Below are 14,819 nucleotides of genomic sequence, written 5' to 3' on the forward strand. Positions count from 1 at the left end.
ATCTTAAAATAAGAAAGCTGTATTTGTTTCTTAAATGTGTGCCACCGTGTCCTCACAGCCTTGGACCTCAGCATCTCCTGGTGCCTGCTACGAGCGTCCAGTATTTTAAATAGATTTGAAATGCCGACATTCATGATCCCCATTAGAGCTTCAAATTTAGAAAATTTCATAAACCTTATAAAATGTGTGGGATGCATCATGCCATCATGAGTATTGGCACCACTGCTGAAGTGGAGTATTGGAAACCGGTTACACCTGAGATGTACACAGTAAGGATCCAGATGAAGGTGGGGGGGTCCGTGGGGAACCTAGCTGAGGGCTAGGTGTTGAGCCCCTGGGACACTTCCAGTGAGGTTGCTGAAGACATGGGCTCTGGACAAAAGACTGCTGAGAAATCTCTGTTCCAGATGTCAGTGACTTCCTCAGACTTCAGTTCCTCGTCTGTAAAATGGGGTAACCACCTGCCTATCCGTTACCGTGCAGATGAAGTGAGATGACACACAGGGATCTGGGAACAGCACATAAAGACTCAAATAAGTGCATTAATATTTTCCTAGGAATCCATTTCTTCATAAGCAGAACGAGTGGATTCATGTTTTCAAAACACCTGATGGGTATAGAGCAGGTGATCTCAGATTGAGGGTAGAGTTCAATTATTTTTTAGGTTCTGATACTATAGTGACACAGCCACACAGTGTACATAGCAGCTGAATTCACAGTAGCTAAACTGTGGAACCAGCCTAGATGCCCATCAATACACGAAGGATAAGAAACTGTGGCATATATACACAATGGAATATTACTCAGCATTAAAAGAGAATAAAATTGTGGCATTTGTAGGTAAATGGATGGAGTTGGAGAAGATTATGCTAAATGATGTAAGCCAATCCCCCAAAACTAAAGGCTGAATGTTTTCTCTGATTAGTGGATGCTGATCTATGATGGGGTGGGGGGTCATGTCATGGGAAGAATGGAGGAACTTTGGATTGGACAAAAGGAGGGTGAAAAGGGGTAATGGGGGTAGGAAAGATGGTGGAATGAGGTGGTCATCATCGCCTTAGGTACACGTATGATTGCATGAAAGGTACGTCTCTACACTATGTACAACCAGAGAATTGAAATGTTGCGTTCCATTTGTGTACGATGAATTGAAATGCATTCTGTTGTCATGTACAACTAAGAACAAATAAAAATAATACATAAATAATTAGGTAGCACAGGTTTTACAGATACCCTAATATGCAAATAAATAAATAAATAGATAGATAAATAAAATCTGTGCCTAGGGGTGTACCTGAGTGGCAGAGCGCTTGCCTAGCACATGTGAGGCACTAGGTTCCATCCTCAACACTCCATAAAAATAAATGAATAAAACAAAGGTGTTGTGTCCATCTACAACTTAAGAAAAAATAATGTTTGTTCTTTTGACACGCTTCTTTTTTTTTTTTAATTTTTTATTGTTGGTTGTTCAAAACATTACAAATTTCTTGACATATCATATTCCACACTTTGATTCAAGTGGGTTATGAACTCCCACCTTCACCCCATACACAGATTGCAGAATCACATCAGTTACACATCCAGACATGCTTCTTTTGACACACTTTGTTTTCCCTTTTTGCAGTCCGGGGGTTGAACTCACACACAGTAGGCAAGCGCCCTGCCCGAGCGCCTCCCCCCTTCCTAGTTCCTGTTGTGTCCTGGGGACATGCTTCTCACCTGGGAAGGGCACGCTGTGAGAGTGGCCATGAGCCCCCTGCCCGTTTCCTTCTGTTGAGTCCCCTTTGCTTCTGTTCTCTGTTTTCTTCCCCGTCCTTAATTTTACTTTGAAGGCATGGGCATGTGAATGAGGTATAACCACGTATTCAGAGATCGGCTCCAGTGTTTTCCTAAAACTCCCACATTGTTGTCTGGAGGGGGTGTTGAGAGCAGAGAAATGTGATGAGTGAGCCCAGGGAAAGGACGCAGCCTGCGCCGCCCGCCAGGGATGGGGATGCTAAGCAGCTCCCTGCTGGCTCTGCAGCCCTCACTGGCCACCCTCTCGGCCTAGCATGAGGGTGTCCATGGCTTCACTCCTCCTGCCCACCTCTTCAGGATTCTGAAGACGTGCTTCTTCCTGCTGCTTCATGTAGACAGAAAGGACAGACTGGCACAGTTTGGGTGCCCAGCTTAGAGTAACCAAAGCCTCACTTATTCATCCAGGAGGCTTGGGTCTGGACAGTTCAGTCCATAATCATCTGGAGCTCCAGATTTTGACTAGGGCTGGATTTACTTGTTTGATTGATTTCTACTAGTCGGTCCCCTTGAATTGAAGTGCAGTCTTGGCCCACTTCTTCCATGCCAGGGCTTTGAGAATGAATTTCACACCCCAAGTGCAGCATATGAAGCCTTTTGTAGTCTGGATGCTCCTGCTCTAGCCGCACCTAGGTGCCCTTCATGGTGACCGTGCCGGGCTGACTTTAGTTGCTCAGGTGTGTTTTCTGCCTGTGCCCGAAAGTCTTCGTTTCTGCTCTTCCTTTCCTGTGTTAGGGCTCTTCCTTCAAGACCCCACCCCCACTCCAGGAGGATTTTCCTGGCCCTCGTGATGTGACAGATGTGACTGGAGGCCAGGCCTCCTTGTTAGCCTTTTCCAAGATGACCCTGGGACTGTTCAGGTCGTTTTCCCTGGAGTGAAGGGCAGTCCTGGCACATTAACACCTATGTGATGACTCTTGGTGACAGTGTGCTTGAGACAGTTAGAAGGGCTCGTCACCAGTCTCTGTGACTGGGGTTCTGTGTCTGTTGTGAGGATGTGGGAAATCATGAGGGGTCTTTGCTAAGCAAGTTCGGGGAACCTTGGCTCTCCACATTGTCCCCTTAAGCAACCTGAGCTCTAGGTCAGCTCTGAGTCTGGCAGAAAAGTAAGTAACCTACTTAACCTGGCAGTTGCAACAAATTTAATTAACAACTGTTTCTTTCAGAAAGAAAGAAATGGCAGCCTCACAGGGAGAGAGACTAGTGGTGATTATGCAAGCACCCCTCCCCTGCATCTGCCACTTGCTAGAATTTTGCCACATTCCATGTGGCTCCACAGACACCTGAACCCCCTGCGTCCATGTGCACATTTTTCTAACCATTTGGAAGTAAAGTTGTAGATATCTGATGCTAGCCCCCTACACACTTAAATATGCTCCTCCTAAGAAGAGGACACTCTGCATGACCATGGCTCTGTGATCACTCAAGAACCCGAGGTGGGCTCGGTGTGTTCCATGTTGAGGTTTCTTCCCCTTGTCTCAGTGTGCCTTTCGCCCTTCCTGTTTCCTGTTCATGGTTTAATCAGAGTTCATGTGCTGCATTGGGTATGTCTCTTAATCTAGAACGGTTCCAGTACTTTTATGTGATGCCCCACATTTTGGAATTCTCTTCTGATCTCCTCTGAAACAGGCACTGGGTAGGAGGAGCCTGTGTTAGGAGGTGCAACCTGAGGATGCTGGGGTGCCTGGGTCGGGACCCTTGGGCATGGGGGAGGGGTGAAGGTGGCTGCTACTCATCCTGCCTTTTGATCTGGGTTCTGGTTACCTAGGCATATCCGTGCCTAGGTATGAGCTGGGACCTTGGGGAGGGGTCAGCGAGCGCCCGCCTTTGGAGCGTTACACTTCCTTGCGTGATTAGCATGTGATACGTGGGGTGAGGCATGGGGCTGTGTTGTGGTTGCCTCCCTCCAGTTGGCCTTTCCCTTTCCCCTGAGGGTTTAGCAGCCCTGAGCCCTTGAGATCCGTGCCAGGGGGTGACTCAAGTGAGGCTTCAGACATCAGACCTGCCAGAGTCCTCCCGGATCCTTAGGGGTGTTTTTTTTTTTGTTGTTGTTTGTTTGTTTGTTTTGAACAGGGGATTGAACCCAGAGGCCTTAACTGCTAAGCTACAGGGCCTCGCTGAGTTGCTGAGGCTGACTTTGAACTTGTGATCCTCCTGCCTCAGCCTCCTGAGTGGCTGGGATTACAGACAGGGCCACTGCCCAGCCCTTGATGGTTCTTTTTGTCCTTCAAGTGTACTCCATTAAGGATGTCGTGTCTGAGTGCTGTGTTCACAAGTTACTTGAGTTGTTTTCTGTGGGCCCTGTTTTTCTTTCTGGTAATTCGTTCATGGATTTCCTCATTTTTTGGTGACTATTATTGATGTATAATGTACGTATTAAACCTGTGTGAGTAAGTGACCAGCTTGATGGATCTTTACAGCTTGGATATGCCTAGGTCCAAAGGCAGGACGAGTAGCAGCCACCTTCATCCGTCCCCACGCCCAAGGCGGGGCCCTCCGTGGGCATGTGGGTTGGGGAGCTGCTCTCAGACGATGCGCACACCCATCCCACCACACATGGCTTTGGTGTCTGGCTTTGCTCCACGTGACGTGTGGAAGCCCTCCCGTGGTCCCAGCTCTCTCCTGTTGCTGTGCAGTAGTCCCCAGATGGGGGCAGGTCACTGGTGAGCCTCTGGGCCATTTGATGTTCAGGACCCTCCCAACAACTCCGGGTCTCCTTTGTGCCCTCGCGCACTCCGCCCGCCACGAGTCCTTATTCAGCCACTTGCCTTTGGATGAACTTTCAGTTTTTTCTTTTTTTCCCAGGGTTTCCTGTTAAAATTAATGTCGCACAAGTTCTGGATAAACTTGTGCTTTATAGTAAGGGACATTTTTAAAGAGCTTTTCTGAGGAGTGGGAGCAGCAGGGAGCACTTTGGGGAGGAAGCTCATCTCTGGCTCTGCCCAGTGGTGAGGGCGCCGGGCCTTTCCTGGTGCTGGGTTCCGGAGAACGGAGTCTGGTGGGAAATAAAGGCTTCCAGTGCCATCGGGTCTCTCTGGAGTAGGGTGGCGCTGAGGAGAGTCCACTGCCCTGTCCCAGTCCTCGCCCTTTATCAGCACATTCACTGTGAGTGCATCTCACTGTGTGTCCTCGTGTCCCTGTGTAGCCACCGGGTGCCCTCCTTGTCCCCCTGGAGCTTGTGTCCTAGTGGGAGGCCAGGTAGGCTCGCAGATGTGTGGCCCTCCAGGGGACGCAGGAGCAGGAGCAGTGTGGGGAGGCTCTGGAGGGCGGCTTTCTCCTCAGCCCACCCTGCTGGCCTCCAGGGGGGCTGGCGAGCGAGCGGGGAGTGCGTGACATGCACGCTTAAGTGTCCTGCTTCTTTCTTCCCCTGTCGGGTTCATGATGTCAAATCAGGTGGCTCCTGATTGGGAGAGTCAATTTCATTGTTTTGTGAGGAATTTTTCCAAGTCATGGTCATTTTTAGTGTGTTCAAGGGGACATGTGTCGCCTGATGACAAGATGGAGGCTGGCTGGGATTCTGACGGAGGGGGAGAGTAGGTCTTCCTGTTAGAGTCCTGGGCAAGAGGAGGCAGGCTGCTCTCTTGGCCAGGAGGTAACCTTGGTCCCCTGCCTCCGGTGAGGCCCTGGCCCAAGGCTGCTGCACTGGCCTCTGGGTGTAACCTCAGTGGGGTTGATTTTTCTCAGCTGAACTGTGGTTTTGAGAGCTTCCTCACCTAGACTCAGGAAGAGGTGAGAATTGGTATCTGATGACATGCACAACGCAGGGTCCTCGTCCTGTACTGCGCTCACAGTTCTGGCCGCAGCCATCTGCTGCCTGCCCCCTGCCTGCCGAGGGAGCTCATCCTGGCGTCCTGGGGCTAGAGCTGCGCACAGTGAGGCAGGTGCCCAGCAGGATGAACAAGCAGCCAGCCGCTGCCCACTTAATATTGTGCTTTAACTGCTGTTCAGCCGCTGGCTCAGGCTCATGCTTCCGCAGTTTCCAGGGCGAAGGGCATGAGTTAGGTCATGAAGCGCCTAACTTTACCTGTTGGGTTTTGACTTGCAGTCATATAGCCTTAGGCGAATTACCTCTGGAGGGCTTGGTGTCCTAAACAGAAAGTTGAGATGGTATCTGTCACAGGTGTGAACCGTAAAGGGAAAGCTGGTGTGGGAGGGCACAGAGTTCCTCCTTAGGCCAGAGCCCTGGGCTGAGTCGTAAGGCTTCTGACAGAGACACTGGGAGGCCCTACCTACGTTCATTCTCTACGACCAAGTGGCACAAAACAGAAGGGAGCTTAGCATCTGCTGCTAAGACAGGGGAGTCCGCTTCCACTGATCTCAGTGTGGGTCTGAGGAGCGACTGCTGAATACCTACCTGACCAAGGGGAGGACCCTCTAAAGTCCACTCACAGAAGTACCCCAAACAGAATTTCCCAAAGTGAGCTCTGCAGAGAGCCACTCCATGTCACTGGTTATTATGCAGGAAAAGGTGCTAGGTTGGGAAGTGGCAGGTTAGGTAGCTGAACATTCTGGGAATTTCTGGGCCTTGAGTCACTGTACATTACAAATCTCCAGAAGGGGCCGAGTGGACAGTTCTTTCGCAACAGGTGGAGCAGGGCTCCTAGTGGCTTTCCTTGTTCCTGGGCTCCTCCGAGTGCACCTGGACCACTCTGTCACTGTGGGCGCTGCTTTGTCGAAGGCAGACAGCTGGGCCAGTGTGCAGAAAGAGCAAGGATGGGAGAGGGAGGCAGGTGAGAGGCAGCGGGTGAAGGGGACTGGGAAACACTGTGGCCTGAACCAGGGCAGACTTTTCTTTGCAGATGGTGTGCGGACTGTGTCTGTGTGCATGGAATCCGTCATTTCTGGGGACGGTGGAAGCATGAGAGGACGTTGAGGAGTGTCCTTAAAATCCCAGCTGGTCCCAAGCCTGTGAATTTGTGATTATTTCCTTTTGTTTGATAATATTTACTTCCTCAGTCTTTTTTATTTTCAAGCATTGTACTAGTTCCTGTGGATAATTAGAAAAAGTATTAGCAAGTGTGAATTTATTAGCTGAATGGTGGCACTAGCACAGGAGACACGGGCGGCAAACTCAAGACAAAAGTAAACAAAAGCCAATTTTCGAGATCTGTTTGAGAAATGGAAGAGAACTGGCCTGGTACCAAGGCTTCCTCCAGAACCACGTCAGCTGGGCTTGAGGGGTTAATAGGATGTGCCTGGCAGCAGAGGACAGAGCCCCTGCAGGTCAGCGGCAGCTCAGGGATGAAGATGGAGCCCGGGCGGGCATCTGCATGGCCAGGACTGTGAGGAGGAAAGATCCCTGCAGCCGGGAGGGAGCTGAAGACTTGAGAGCCACGTGGGTCTTGAAACCTGGGAGGGAGGTGGTGACAGTGTAGCTGGGCCAGGCAGTGAAGCAGAGTTAAGAGGGTTGCACACTGGGTCACTCCAGCACCTTCCGTGGCCCTGGTGGCGATGCCTGGAGAACCCGAGGCTGAAAGTAACTGGCGTTAGTTTGGTCATAGTTGCTGGCCTCTTAGGTTAATTTCAAGGATTGAGAAAAAGAATCACACACTTCAGGACACAGTAAATACGGACGATTTTTATTTATTGGGTAACTGAAGTTCCCGGTAGCGGTGGGACAGCAATACGGTATCTGTCCCCCGAGAGCAAGCTCATGGGCCCTGCATACCCAAGGACTCGAGCCTTGCAGGAAACAGGCTTTCGGAAGCTCTGGAGGAGCAGGACAGGCCTGGAGAGGCATGGGGAGGCCATCCCACAGGAATTCACAGCTGGAGGCACAGCTGAGGGGGGAGGGCTGAAGGGGCTGGGCCCCTGTGGTCTGTGCGCAGGTGGGAGGAGTGGACTCTGCAGGCCCAGCACAGGCTCAGCCGTGCTGGTCGGTGAACACTGTCACTGGTTTAGCAGTCAGTGGGGATGAGGGGAGATTTCAGGGCCACAGCAACATATTACATAGCCCAGATGATAACATAGAACAAAGTTAGAAACTTGGTACGAAGTTGGAATCTTAGGGTCATTGGCTATTCATGGATGGCCGGCCCGCTGCGAGCCAGCACTGTGCTGTATTCTGGAGTTAGAAAATGAGACATCACTCCTGTTGCTTAGGTTTCGCAGAATTACATGATGCTTGGGTTTGGAAGCTCTCTTTTTCCTTAGCTTTTTCTAGCCATGATATCTGATCTGTTTTCTGACGGAGTCGGAAAGCGGTGCCTTGGTCAGCTCAGAGCACTCTGAGCCACGCCCCACTCCTGACGCTGCACACTGACTTTCTGCTCATAGAGGGGACTTGGAATCTTTGGACGAGCTTGTGTCCATTTCATGTTGGCCTCTGGGGTTTAACACTGGGGAGTTGTGCCCGTCATTGTCCCCAGCCTCACTCCCATCGCCACTACTAGCATAGATACCAAACACAGCCGCTTGGAATAAAGTAAATTGACTTTTGAGCGTCATTCATTCATCTGCTCAGTCACCATTTACTCCCATTATGTCCCTGACACTCTGGTAATAATGATCAGTGTCAGCAGGGTGCTTCTGTTGAAGAGCAGAATTGGTGGCCCAGGCTGCACAGGCTGCCTGGAGGGTCATTCTGCTGAGGCCCGTGCTGCCTGCGGCTAGGCTAGAGTCCGGCCAAATGTTGGGGTGGTTCTACCTTCAGACACAGAGCTTGGATTGTAACTGGCCACCCATGAAGAACACCCCTTCTCCCTGATGAGGGGGAGTGAGTAAATAGAATGCCTGATTGGGAGTGTTTTAAAGCCACACAGTTTCTTGAAAATAGGCGCCCTCATGTTTGAGATGGCAAATGGGGTGCGCGAGTTCCGTTCGACGTGTCTGTGATCTCCTGGTTTTGCATTCTAGAGAGACTTAAGGGACATCAGGTGGTCACCCTGCAGAGATGACAGTGACAGATTAGGCTGGCTAATCTGAATGCTCATCTGTTCAGTGTATGCCCAGGTGACAAGACCATGCTGCCTGCGCTTTCCCTGTTGCCTCGCACCGTTGTGCTTGTTGGTGGGGACGCAGGGCGGCTGGCATTCAAACCCCACAGGAGGGTGCAGCCTTAGTCTGCCATTTCAGGAGGGTTCATAGGACCAGACCCGGTTCCAGTGTGTGCAGAGGCAGAGGAGTCAGCAGTTTCAGTTCTCTGTGTGGGGCCATCTAGTGTGGAAAAGGTGGCCTTAAAGAGAGCAGAGACCTCTTAAAAAATGATTTAATTGACTCATAAGAGTCTTCCTAGGGCTGGGGTTGTAGCTCAGCGGTAGAGTGCTTGCCTTGCATGTGTGAAGCCCTGGGTTCGATCCTTAGCACCATGTAAAAATAAATAAATAAAAATAAAGATATTGTGTCCATCTACAACTAAAAAAAAATTAAAAAAAAAAAAAAAAGTCTTCCTAGCATCACGGTGCTAGGACAGAGATTGGGGCTGGAGACCAGCTTTTCTACAACTGATGAGTATTGACAGAAATTCCCCTGAGCCCTTCCAGGAAATGTTAGTGTCCTGAAAACACTGAATCCAGTGTGGAAAGTAGAGATGTGGCCTTGTCGGGTTTTAGAGCTGAAAGAGGTTTTAAAGGTGCAAAAAGTAAAGAAATCCATGGCTCAGCGGTGGAGCTTTCCCTCACATGTGAGGCCCCGGGTCTGATTCTCAGCACCACATAAAAATAAATAAATAGAATAAAGACATAGTGTTCAATACAACTAAAAAATGTTAAAAAAGAGAGAGAGAGAGAAACCCAAAGTCGCACGCTGCTGAGTTCCTGTGCTCTGCGCTCTTGTTCTGCAGTGAACACCTACCTCTTCATGATGCAGGCTCAAGGCATCCTTCTCCGGGACAACGTGCGGACGATAGGTGCCCAGGTGTATGAGCAGGTGGTGCGCAGCGCTTACGCCAAGAGGAACAGCAGCCTGAATGACTCCGGTATGTTCTTAGTAAAAGGGAGTCCTGGGGTGTCTCCTCCCAAGGGGTAAATTGGCTTGAAAATGGGAAAAGGTGCGTTTGAAGGCGAGGCCGGCGGCCTGGCCTCGCTGGCCTCGCTGCGGAGGGGGCACCTAGCTCACTCCTGCTCACAGGCCTTGAGGGCGAATGGGTGGCTTGTTACCTCTCCTGATGCTTTTCAGGCAGGTAAAGGGCCTTTCAGAATACTCTCAAAGACCCCCTTCCCTGTAGTGGCCACCAGTGTCCTGCAGTAAGCAGGTTAGGGGGTCTGCTTGGGACCACGGCAGAGCAGGAGTTCCAGAAGCTACTTGAGGAAATGGTTTTGACTTATTTTCAGGAAACGTGTTTGTCCAGCTGGTGGGAAGGGGAGCTTGATCAGGCTCCTCGGACTCGCTGCATGGCTTAACACTGGGCTTGTTGATCTGTTTTTGAGGTACACGTGGTGGGGAGGGGTCATGTCTGTGTGGTGCTCTGCGGTGTCATAATCTGGCGCTGGTTGCTGAATCAGGAGACGTGGTCCAGCTCTTTGTCCTCCTGGACCCACTTGAATTTTTCCAGCCTGAGACATCTCCAGCCCCTGTTCACGGGTGCTGTTGTCGAATCTGAACGGATTTCCATTTCATGATGATCATGTGATTTGGGGACAGTTTTCACAAATCACAGTGGCAGAAAGGCAGCCCCTGGAGCAGGTGCAGTGGGTGTGCTGGCTTTCCCTCTGGCCAGGCGTGGCACTCATCTGTGGTCTGGTCTCTGAGCTTCCCTTGCTTAACACACACCTGAAATAACCAGCCTAGGAGACGCTCACTGTGGCTCACCGTCTGGGAGGTCCCAGGCCACGGTCAGCTGGCACCATTGCTTTGGGCCTGTGAGAGGCCGTGTGTCATGGTGGACACTGGGTTTGAATCTCAGCACCACAGCCAAATAAATAAATAAAATAAGAAATTTCATTAACAACTAATACAAATATTTTTAAAAAAGACTGTGCCCATCAAGTTCTTCACCTTTAAGATGAAGCTTTTCCTTTCTTTTTAACTTTTCCAGAAACTGAATACAACAAACCTTACAAAAGGAGGTTTTCCTGTCCAGCCTGGGATGGTTTAAAAAAAAATTAGAAGGGTCTGAGATTTTTACATAAGCACTCAAAATTTGCCTCCTATTTAACCAAGGATAATATGCTTTTCTGTGGCTTCTTAGATTCCATCTAAGCCCAGTTGTTTGTGTATATGTATATGTATATATATATATATATATATATATATATATATATATATTTTTTTTTAGAGAGAGAGAGAGAATTTTTAATATTTATTTTTTAGATTTCGGCGGACACAACATCTTTGTTTGTACGTGGTGCTGAGGATTCTACCCGGGCCACACTCATGGCAGGCGAGCACACTACCACTTGAGCCACATCCCCAGCCCGTTTGTGTGTATTTTTAAGTAGGTTCTTTCCTCTGAATCAGTCCTCTCTCCTGTCATAAGTTCTGAGATGGTCTGAAGTTCACTGTAGAAAGTGAAATTGCTTTGCTGTGAGAATTACCCTATGGTACTTGGGAAATCAAGAGAAAGTATTGCTTCTTGAAGGGAAGTTAAATCCTAAAAAGATCGACCATCAGCCTGCCGCTGGCCAGTTTAGCAGCAACGTAGGTTGTGAGTCCGCAGAGTGATAAGCCCTTCGCCCCTTCTCCCCGATGGGCTTTGGATCCAGCGCTGTACCACTGAGCTACACCTCTGGCCCATTTTGCTTTTTATCTGGAGGCAGGGTCTTGCTAAGCTGCTGAGGATTTGGGATCCTCCTGCCTCAGCCTCCTGAGTGGCTGCGGTGCCACCACACCCAGCTGTTTGTTTTGACCCTGTCTGCTTTGTCTTCTGAGTTTTGGAAATGACATCTGACCACATCATTTCTCTGTCTCCTCTCTAGCCGCCCCCTCCTGTCTCCCTTTGCTGTTGATCCAAGCCAGGGCCTCAAGCCTGCTAAGATGGGGTACCACTGAGCCACACTTCAGCCCCTCCATTTTTTCGCAGGGAGAAAATAATCTTGGGGTTGGATAGTGACTTACCGACCCCTGCATTGGAAATTCAGCAAGCCTGTCTTTGAGCAGTTGCCTCACTAAGTAGGCACAGAAGACACTGATGTTGGGTAGAGGCCCCCTGAGCAGGGCGTGCAGTGACCCGCTACTTCTTGGCAGTCCCTGTGCCATCTTCCCAGGGCCAGAGCTGCTCATTTCCTCTGCCTCTTCCACAACTTTTTTGTTTGTTATTTGTTACCAGAGATTGTTATTTGTACCAGAGATTGAACCCAGGGATGATTAGCACTGAGCCACATCCCCAGCCATTTTTATGGTTTTTTTTTTTTTTGGAGACAGGGTCTCACTAAGTTGCTGAGTCTGACTTTGAACTCACTATCCTTTTGCCTCAGCTTCTGGAATTGGTGGAATTACAGGCGTGCACCACTGCGCCCAGCTGTCTTCCATTTCTTTAAAAGGTTTCTATGGTTACTAAGAAAGTAGATTAAATTTATTTTTTATTTTTGCAGAGCTGGGGATGGGACCTAGGGCCTCATGCATGCTAGATAAGCACGTTGCCACCGAGCCTCTTCCCCAGCCCCTTTTGACATTTTTGCTTAAAGGATTTAAAATAAGAAATGAGGAAATTAGGTTTTGTTTTGTTTTACCTCTAAGGTGTAGTGTATTTGAGAGGTGTTTTTTTTTCCCCTTAAATGGCACATTATTAATGTAGAAGTCAGAAGAAAAGTATTGTTTTGTTTCATGCTACTTGTTACCGTGTTTATTTTTTCGATGTTTGAAGGAAGTAGAAGGCAGTTTATCTTCTGACACACCCCAAATAGCAGGATCCTTCCAGATGGAAATGTCTGGTCTCTTTTTGATTTTTTTTCCCCCTCTGAAATTTCCTGTTTCCTGTTGAGGTTGTGCCTTTAAGGCTTGAAACTGCCCTTGCCTAGACTATTCCTCTTCTGTTTTTGTTGTGGCCTGTGGCCTTGAAGGTGTGTCTAATGGTGGTGCTGCTGTTCCCACCAGTTCCTCTCTCCTCACCAGGGCCCCGTGCCAACATAGACCCATCAGGGACATGTTGGTCAGCAATGGGACATCCTTTTTTTTTTTTTTTTCTTAAGAGAAACACATCTCAGAATCATCCAGGGTCATAGTTAGTACTTGGGTTCTTCACATAGATTTTGAAGTCGTTATTACCTTCAGAAGGAGGGTTGGCCCGGGATCGGTTTGCATGTGTGAACTGAGAACTTGGAGCTACTTTCTGTGAAATAGTTTTGCCTCTAAGGCTTGGACTTCCTTGGTTTATGTCTTCACATTCTGGTTTCCACAAGTGCAGGTTCAGTGTCTCAGGACAGGTCTAGCTAGAAGGGCAGAGTCTTCCTTTGTTAAGACCCAGTTAAAATCCCCTTCAGGCCACCTCTCATTGGGTTTTGCCACAGGTGCTTACAGAGTTGATGCCAAGTCCATGTATTTTGAAAGAATTTAGTGATTCATTCGATTCTTGGAGGCCCTTTCTCAGTGCTTTTTAAAAAATAATCTGAGTTGAAGATTCTGCGGTTCTAGGTTGCAAAGTGAATGTGAATACCAAATCTTCATTTTCATGGAATCATCACGAATCTAAAAGGACTGGGAAAGAGACGTCAGTAAACTCTGCAAGAGCCACGCAGCGCGGTGCAGAGGCCCAGCCCGGGCAGCCCGCCACGCACCAGCCCCCTCCTGTGTGCGCTTGGCGCTCCCCTCTATCAGTCTGGAAAGGCAGGCAGAAGGTCCCAGTTATAGTCCCTAGGAAAAGGGCGTCTGCTGCCACCCTCTGCAAAGCCCACTGAAGTGAGGGGAAGGTGCATTCATTTTTTAATGTCAGCAATCCTTAAGAATGAAGAGGGGAAGGACCCTCCAGGCAAAAGCCTTGGAGGTGGGAAAGCAGAGGATAAGAGCAAACCCGTGGTAACAGACGTCTGGGTCCCGAGAATACTGACTGCTCATGCAGCAGCAGGGACAGCCACAGCCAGCCCAGACACCAGAGTCCCCCAGAAGCCAGGAATCACCAGTGTCTGCTGTTTTGGGAAATAAGAATTAAGGTGCAGCGAAGATGAAGCTGGGCTGGACGCTGTTGAAAAGCGGCCAAGGCCAGTTCTCCTCCCCAGGCATCCTAGCAGGGGAGGACGCGGGAGGACGGGGACCTCAGACCTCAGAGTCCCACTGTTTCAGTCAGCTGTTCTGTCACCGTGACCAAGTGTCTGACAAGAACAACTTAAAGGAGGAAAAGTTTACTTGGGGCTCACAGTTTCAGAGGTCTCCGTCCACTGGTGGCCGACTCCATTGCCCTGGGACCTGGTGAGGCAGCGCGTCGTGGCAGAAGGGCCACTGCAGAGGAGGACTGCTCAGTTCATGGCAGGGTCTGGAAGCAGAGAGGGAAAAAGAGGAGGGGAGAAGGGGCCACAGGGAAGGTGCGTCTCCCAGGGCACCCCAGTGACCCTCCTCCAGCCAGGCCCACCTGCCTGCAGTCACCAGTCAGTCAGACTAGGATGGGGGGATTTGAGTCAGAGCCCTTGCCACCCGGCTTCTCCCTCTGAATCCTGCTGCCTTACGGGAGCTTCGGGACGCCCCCATCCAAACCATCTCCTCTCCCCTGCTTGGCAGCTTAGCAAGACCTTCTGTCAAAGAGGGCTGGGGCTGGAACTCGGTGGGAGAGCGCTCGCCTACCTCGCCTCTTGCTCCTCCTCCTCTTCTTGCTCCTCTTCCTCTTCGCACTGCGTGGACAAAAGACTGACCGGGTGGCCAGCACAGTGAGGGACGGTAGAGCCTCAGTGAGGCACACTGATTGGAACTCTCCCAATTTCTGTGAGAAGTTCTTCATACATCCAGAAAGAAATTACTGGCTGCCTGTAAAGATTAAGAACTCGGGGGCTGGGATGTGGCTCAAGTGGTAGCGTGCTCGCCTAGCATGCATGAGGCACTGGGTTTGAGTCTCAGCACCACATACAAATAAAACAAACAAACAAACAAGAGCTGGAAGGCTTCAGCCCTAGCAGCCACAGTGCAGCCACCTCGGAGGCAGGGACACAGCACCTTCACGTCGC

At 49.9% G+C, this 14,819-nt stretch overlaps 1 protein-coding gene across 1 annotated transcript in view; it reads left to right on the plus strand.

The window, feature by feature from the left end:
• The window catches only part of B4galt5 (beta-1,4-galactosyltransferase 5), a 72,728-nt gene that overhangs the window by 45,365 nt on the left and 12,544 nt on the right, over positions 1-14,819 (plus strand). The window contains exon 2 of the mRNA XM_046433581.2: positions 9,575-9,709. Within this exon, the coding sequence (XP_046289537.1) occupies positions 9,575-9,709 (135 nt within the window). The remainder of the gene's footprint in view (positions 1-9,574; positions 9,710-14,819) is intronic.

This window comes from Marmota monax, unplaced genomic scaffold (genome assembly GCF_021218885.2).
Source record: "Marmota monax isolate L192 unplaced genomic scaffold, Marmota_monax_Labrador192_F-V1.1 WCK01_AAM20220418_F8-fsc00014, whole genome shotgun sequence".
NCBI lineage: Eukaryota > Metazoa > Chordata > Mammalia > Rodentia > Sciuridae > Marmota > Marmota monax.